Source organism: Stigmatopora argus, chromosome 4 (genome assembly GCF_051989625.1).
Source record: "Stigmatopora argus isolate UIUO_Sarg chromosome 4, RoL_Sarg_1.0, whole genome shotgun sequence".
NCBI lineage: Eukaryota > Metazoa > Chordata > Actinopteri > Syngnathiformes > Syngnathidae > Stigmatopora > Stigmatopora argus.
Genome location: NC_135390.1, coordinates 6,543,112 through 6,551,002, shown reverse-complemented (window position 1 = coordinate 6,551,002; position 7,891 = coordinate 6,543,112). Strand labels below are relative to the sequence as shown.

The window sequence follows — 7,891 nt, the reverse complement described above, 5'->3', positions numbered from 1 at the left end:
TGACAATCATTAGCCAATTGTGCTCCATATGGACCTTATACTTGATTGTCAATGTGCAGCTGCCAGCCATGAGCGGGATGCTAATCAGAGAAAATGTGATGAACAGGCGGAGATTCATTTTTTTAAAAAAACTTGAAAGTCTCCCTTTTTTCAGTGTTTGCAAGTCTCTTCACATTCAGCTTCATTTTAGTCTGGCAGTAGATGGCCACTACTGAATGAGTTTCTGCTTGGGCCTGCTGGGCCCAACAGGCTCTCGCAGCAGGGAACTCATCTAAAAAGCATCTGAATAGCAACGTCAGTGAAAAGAGAAGCTCTTACTCTTCTTTTTTGGTGAACAAAGTTTGGATGCATTCAGACTTGGTTTCTTAGAGAATGCACACCACAACTATCTTTCACCCATATAAAACATAAATATATGTTTGGCTCTACTGGCAAGTGGCCTATCTTTCCCTTCACAGGCCCAACCAAAAAAAACATACAAAGGTCAGTTAAAGGACTGGTTATGCAGGCAAGTATAGAAAAAAATGATGTGTTGTGTCCATGTTACATTTTTTTTTATATCTCCCCTAATGTTTATTCATTTTATCTTGGCCTACTTTAAAAGAACTCAATTTTCCAAATAAGATGAAGAATCCTTCTCACAGGGAAACACAACTTAAACCTCAGCCTGTTTTGGCATCTTTTGAATGGAAATATGTGGTTCTTTATTTGTGCATGTTAAATGTACATTTTAATGGGTACGAAAATCATAGATTTGCATATATTGACTTCTATCGGATTTCTCTCCGTCCACTACAAATTTGGAATATGATAAATATTAAAGGTTGAGATAAGTGGGTAAAGCATCCTTCTACAATGCAATATTTTAATTATACTACTTTCAAAGCGCTCAGTTTACAGTGAAGCCCCAAACCTCTTACAAAAATAAGTTGCTGTTCTTTTCATTTTAAAATGCACAGACAGTCTCACTAGGCATTTTTAGAGTAAACGTGCTCGGCTCACTAAATTGCTGATCAATTTAATAAAACCCAATATAAATCCACATTAACTTTAAATGTTTTAATAAGTTAGACTTTTCCCCCCAATATTTCCTTTCAAAATGAGCAAATTCAATTGTCAACTCTTATTGTCATGTAACATAACATTAAGGATGTTCCAATGATACATTTTTGCTTGTGAGTTTAAGTCACCAGATATCTACTATATAAATATACTAATATACTATACTAAAAACAACTAAATACATTTTAAAAATCTGACCTTTTTAAATGTGAAATACTGTCGCACAAAGTATTTTAGTATGCAGATCACGCATTCCTTAGGCCACTGAGAATGATGAAAATAATGTTTAAACTCCCTAAAATGACCCCACTTGGGAGTTATACAAGATTCTCCTCAGCTAGGATGCAATTCATCAAAATATTGTCTCACGCTTCATAAAATCACTTGTAGCTGTAATAAAACCTTCTATATAATTTATGTATTATATTTTTAAAATTGTACATTCACCTACTGGGGATTTTATTAGGAGGGTTTCGGTCCATTTTGACATGATGTTTTAGATTAGTCGACTACACATCCATGATAACAAGCCCTTCCCCATGGTGCTCTATTGGATTGAGATCAGGTGACTGTGGAGGCTATTTGAGTACTACATTGAACTCATTGTCAAGTTTAAGTAACCAGTCTGAGGGGATTCAAGCTTAATGACGTGGCTATTATGGCTGGAAGTAGCCATCAAAATGTGGGCTGTGGTGGATCAATTTATCAATGGATGGATGGATGATTAGATGGATGGATGGATGGATGGATGGATGGATGGATGGATGGATGGATGGATGGATGGATGGATGGATGGATGGATGGATGGATGGATGGATGGATGGATGGATGGATGGATGGATGGATGGATGGATGGATGGATGGATGGATGGATGGATGGATGAATGGATGAATGTATCGATGGATGGTTGGGTACACGGTCGATTGGTTGCTGGTCTTTTGGTCGCCGGTCTTTTGGTCGCCGGTCTTTTGGTCGCCGATCTTTTGGTCGCCCGTCTTTTGGTCGCCGATCTTTTGGTCGCCCGTCTTTTGGTCGCCCGGAAGGTAAGTGATAATTACCATTTAAATCGTTGCTCAAATTCCCTAAATACAAACTGTGAATTACTATTTAGTCATACTTAATGCCCTAGTAATTATTAGGCTAAAGAAAAGCTCCAAATTTCCTGGACTTTTATTGTTTTTTGTTGGAGAACTTGTTAAGACCCTGACTGACGTAGCTTCTTAAAGGGACAACGCATGTACATACAAACTCATACACTCACACGTCGGCTCAGTGAAACTGCTCATGGCCATTGTTGGCTTTTATTGATGCGTATACCGTGTTGTTTTACCTTGTTTTGTCGCCAGTCTTTTGGTCGTCGGTCTTTTGGTCGCCGGTCTTTTGGTCACCCGTTGTCGCGGTCGGGGCGACCAAAAGACGGCGACCAAAAGACCGGCGACCAATCGACCGCACATGGGATGGATGGACGGATGGATGGACGGATGAATGGATGGGGAGACAGAAAGCGACATGGTGGAAGACTGGTTAGCACATCACCCCCATAGTTCTAGGATTGCGGGTTTGAAACATCCTGTATGGAGTTTGTGTATCTACTCCTTGTGCCTGCGTGGGTTTTCTCCAGATGGTCTGGTTTCTCCCCACATTCTAAAAACATGCAAAATAGGCAGAATGAACAATTTAAATTGTCCTGAGGAATTAGTGCAAGCATAAATGGTTGGTTCTTCATCTCACACCCTTGGATTGGCTGGTAGGTGCACTAAGGAAAATGAATGACTATTGGATTTTCATTACTAGCTAAAGATACATCCGAATCTAAAGGAGATATAAAGAGAATAGTGCCTCTATTGTACATGCCTGTCCAGCTCAAGATTGATGGTACAATTTCCTATGGACTTGTTTCGTAAATTCCACATCTATGCAACAGGGTCAAGCAGTGAGTGAGTGCAGAGGATGGATTGTGGTGGCAGCTAAAAGGGTCAGGGGGGAAACAAAAAGTCTTCTCAATAAGGAAAAGCTTTTATTCAAAACTTCTGATCCATTTTTCTTACTTAAATTCCATTAGGATAAATATATTTTTTATCTTCATGTAGTTATCAGGATGAAGGCGCATCCATTTGACTTTGATCAGTGAAAATGACTTGATTAAAATTAATGGGGTGGAAAAGAGCAAAGGCAGAACATGAGACATCTGTCTTTATTCTCATATATTTTATTGATGAAAACATCATTAAATCTGGACCCATTGGACACGAAACATAACATAGCAAAAAGCTATAGAGAACATATCCATAAAAGTCTGATCACATATTCAAAATCGCTGCAGAATAGGCAGTCTCCTTTAGTGATAAACATTGATTTGAGAAAAAAAAAGTACATATACGAGACAATGAACTTTTATGTTTTCCATATTGTTCTATAAAACACTGCATCATGAGGAACATATTGGAGCCAACAAAAGTGAGGACAATGCAGCAATCCATAATGTCAAGTTGATAGGCACAATCAATACTCAACAGGCAGATTGGAGCGCATCATAAGTGAGTTGGCAAAGCTGGAGCATGTAATAATGTATGTACATTGTGTTAAAATGTGGCTACATGTAGCATTCAAGACATTAAATAAGCAACTACATTACAACACTTCAGCTCAAATATTTGTTGACTTGTACATTCCCATGTTTTTTTTCTCTTTCTCTCTTGAAAGAAATCTGGTGATTAAAAAAGCAATAATTCTTTTGGAGGAAGCAGCACTGTCATTATTTTGAGATCCAGTTTGCACATTGAAGCAGGGCAGCTCTCGAGATGAGAAACCCCGTCACCAGCTGCACCCATCTCTCCAGACTGATTTTCTCCAGCTCCTTTTCTCCCTTACGTATTTCTCTCTGACTTTGTTTTTTTTAAAACACAATCTATTCCCATACGTTCGTAATCCATGACCAAATCAACAGCTTTCATCAATGTACTGCCTGCTACCACAGCGGATCCTCAAAATATTTGGCAGGGCATTTTTTTTGACTCTCAAAAGAACAGACCAAACTGGACTGCTTGAGTAGAAGCTGAGGAATTCCCTGTCAGGGTGCTACAGCAAATAGTGTCTTATCATCTGAGGTGTCATGGTAAATATTCTTCAAGCAGCAGCTCTGTCTGACTCCCTCTGATTGGCAGCATTTAGTCTCATTTCGTCGCTTTGTAGCACCGCCAAGGAGCTTCTTGTCATTGCTGTTGTTTTACGTTAGGTAAAAATTATACGCTACCTGTGGTACAACATTTTTATGGAACCTGGCATGAGCCAAAACAGAACAAATTTTATAATACACATAGATGAACATGAAATGGATCTCTTGTACACCCTGAACATGTAGGATGGCTTCAAGTACATAATTGTTTATGCTATCAAAGTGGCTATTGACCTCTGACCTGAATGAACTTGGTGCAGTTTCCCAGGTGAGAGGGGTGGGGGGACGGGGGATCACCCTATTTCCTACAAAATATACTGATAACCTTGAGTTTTACTTTGGTCAAGTGCTTTCATTGGTCACAAACAATATCAGCGTTCTTGGTGCGGGTATGATAAATGAGGGTTTGAGGATACTATACTGTTCTTAACTCTATACTTCCTGTATATTTAATCTGTGCCTGCGATTGGCTGGCCACCAATTCAGGGTGTCCCCCGCCTCTGGCCCGAACTCAGCTGGGATTGGCTCCAGCACCCCCATGACCCTAATGAGGATAAAGCGGTTCGGAAAATGAGATGAGATCATCTATGCCCATTTCTGCTCTCATACAAAATATGAGTCATGGTCTGTATTTGCCAATACCGGTCTTTGCAGGTGTATCTCAAACATTCGCAATAGCCTTCCTGGTGCCGTTGTCTTGCGTGCTGCACTAAACTATCAGATTCACACGATAAATGGCCTGCTCGTTCTTTTCGGGCGATAGGCACTTGAGCACATGTTTGTATGTATAGATAGAAAGAGCTTTCGCTTTGTTCCCTGAAACAAAACAGGGTTTCAAAGTAAGAAAAGTTCTCAAATCTTTGGTCTGTAACAACCACATAGATACAAATGAAAAAGTTGCTGATTTAATAACCCAAGTAATTCAAATAGTAGCTTCTATTTTCCTTACATTGAAAGTAGGTTAGATTGGGTTTCCCTTCACTGATGCAGATTTTGCGTTCACTTGTTGATTGTGTGACGAATGTAATAATTCAAGAAATTGGAGATATTCACATTGGCTGAAAGTCGACTGTTTTGTTATCTATTTATCAGTCATACTCAAAGTATGAACAAAAACACAAGCTTTGATGCAAAACATTTTTTTTAAAGACTCCCTTTGCTGGCAGCTGCCAAATAGTTTATTTGTTGGCAACTGTGCTCCTGATCAAATAAATTTAACCTTCTTCTCCACTCTTGGCTGGCTCAGTTGCAGGGCAGCCAGGTGGAGTAGGCAGCCTGCTGGCAGGCAAACATTGGCTGCACCTGGGCAACGTAATAGTTACTGAAGTTACCGTCTGCCACATAAGGAGCAGGTTGGTAGTAACAGGTGACGTTGGCCACGTTGGGAATGACGTTCTGCTCGGCCAGAACGCGCACTGCGAGCATGGCGATGAGCCCTAGGGTCTGTCGCCTCTCATGTCCCATGAGGCACACCGTGCTCTCGTTGACCACCCCGTGGAGCGTCATCAGGTAGTCGTACTTGCGGTCCTCCAGGCCCACAAAGTGGTTTTGAAGGTAGGACTCCAGCTTGCGCTGCTGTTCGCCAATGTCAGGAAAGTCGATGAAGAAGCGGGAGCACATGTAACGCTGCAGGGACTTCATCTCCGTTTCGGACGTGGCCTGGAAGCCCCTCACCAGCAGCTGACAGTACTTGAGCAGGCCGCCACCTCGGATCTCCTCCGGGTTGCGGGTGCAGATGATCTTGTGACGTAGGTGATCCAGGGCCTGGCCGAAGTCGCCGTACACGCTCTCGCCCATAATTGTAGGGTGGAAAGTCGCGGTCATGGCGTTCTTGGAGCACTCATAGAAGAGTAGCAGGGAGTCCAGCTTGATCTGGAAGGAGTCCACGCTGAACTCAAATTGACGGCGAAGAGAGTCGACGAACTTCAGCTCGACGTTCTTGCCCCGATTGTTGGAGAGAGAGATGAGGCTCCAGCGGTCTGAGTCGTTACACACCTTCACCATCTTCTGCACGTAGGCTTCCTGTGAGAGGCAAAAGATTGCAAGGATAAGAAACATATTGTGCATGGGCCCGGTTATGCAAAAGTGCTATTTGCGTAGATAGTTGTAGCTTTGCAATAAATTCTTCTTTGCTCAACCAACGATTGTGCTCGGATAGTACTAGATCTAGATTTTTCTGAGCTCAAATTACAGTTCAAATTGGTTTAACTTAATCCTCTCCGGCATCCTTTAGTATCACCAAATGAATTCAATTTCCAATTAAGTGCTTGCAATATGATTGCACGGCTGTAATTAAATCAGATCAATGTGGCTGATGGTGCGAAATGATTTTTAATCTGGAATCCTACCTTTAACGTTAAAGGGGTAATCCTCTCTTTATTCACACCGTCTGGTAAAAAGTCCAGAAGACAGTCCAGAACAATGTCCTTGACGACCTGGAAGTCCCTTTCTCCTTTCATATCGGCGCAAAAAATGAGATCGAGATCCTTGAAACCCAAACCGCTGTCTTCGTGAAGTACGTGGCTGGCCGCGGAGCCGTTTAACCGAACGTCCCGGACGTGGATTTGTTTCTCCTCCATCCTGCCGCGCACCGCTTTGACAATCTGTCGGGGCTGCATCTGCAGCGTGGGGAAATTGCCCCGTCCGTGGATGGGAATGGTGTCCGTCAGGATGGTGTCCAGACGCTGCACTTGCTCCCAACTCAGGACGCTGACACTGGAGCCTTCTGTTTCCGGGAGACGGCTACTGTCGCTCTCCGTCATGCTGGCGCAGTTTCCCGAGTTTCTCAACTTCAAAATTAAATGCCAAAATGGAGCCAATGCGCATTGACGCTCGGGTTCAGCTTCGCATGCTGACTTCAACGCTGTGTGCATTGAATCGTAGCATTTAGACGAGGAAAACAAATGGACGTAAAAAAAAAGAGGGAGTGCGCAATGTCGCTTTTACGCAACAAGTGCGTGTGCGTGTGTGTGTCTGTGTGTTTTTTTTCTCTCCAGAAGCTGCTCACTTGAAGTTTGCGCTGAAGTGCGCTCAGTCAAAAAGACACACGCGTGGAAAGTGAAGCTCGACGTTGTGCTTTAGCAGCGTTTGCTCCAGTGCTGCGGTGGATGTGTGCGCACACGCTCTTTGAAGGTGCTATATGAATGATCCAGGAGCTGCTTGGTTTATCCGGCTCCATTCCTCAAAGGCACGCCTCGGATTTGGATTTGAATAAACGACTCCCCGATTCACACTTCTCTCTCTTCCTCTCTCTCTCTCTCACTTCTCTCTCTTCCTCTCTCTCTCACTTCTCTCTCTTCCTCTCTCTCTCACTTGCTCTCTCGCTCTGGCTCTCTCTCTCTTCTCTCTCCTCTCTCGGTCTCTCTCACTCTCTCAATCTCTCTCTCCTCTCTCCCCCTCTCTCTCTTTCTCACTCCCTCTCTCTCTCCATCACTTCTTACTTTTTAGTATATTCTCCAACTTCCAAGAAAAACTACATGCGGCCTATTTAGGGGTGGCGAACATGTGGCTCTTGAGTCGCATACAATCATCATGAGATTCTGACAAGATCATAGAAACCGCAACAAATAACCATTATTTCCTCTTATTTTATGCTGAGTTCAGAGGAGCTCAATTTTTTTGTCAGTATTCAAATATTTCATCTTGAGTCTATG

At 42.5% G+C, this 7,891-nt stretch overlaps 1 protein-coding gene across 1 annotated transcript; it reads right to left on the bottom strand.

The window, feature by feature from the left end:
* Positions 1-3,254: 3,254 nt before the first annotated feature.
* tent5aa (terminal nucleotidyltransferase 5Aa) lies at positions 3,255-7,492 on the bottom strand. Its single transcript, XM_077599700.1, has 2 exons — positions 6,587-7,492; positions 3,255-6,260 (listed from the first exon to the last, which is right to left on the bottom strand). The coding sequence occupies exons 1-2, from the start codon at positions 7,109-7,111 to the stop codon at positions 5,481-5,483; spliced, it is 1,305 nt and encodes a 434-aa protein (XP_077455826.1). The 5' UTR covers positions 7,112-7,492; the 3' UTR covers positions 3,255-5,480.
* Between the last annotated feature and the right edge of the window lie 399 nt (positions 7,493-7,891).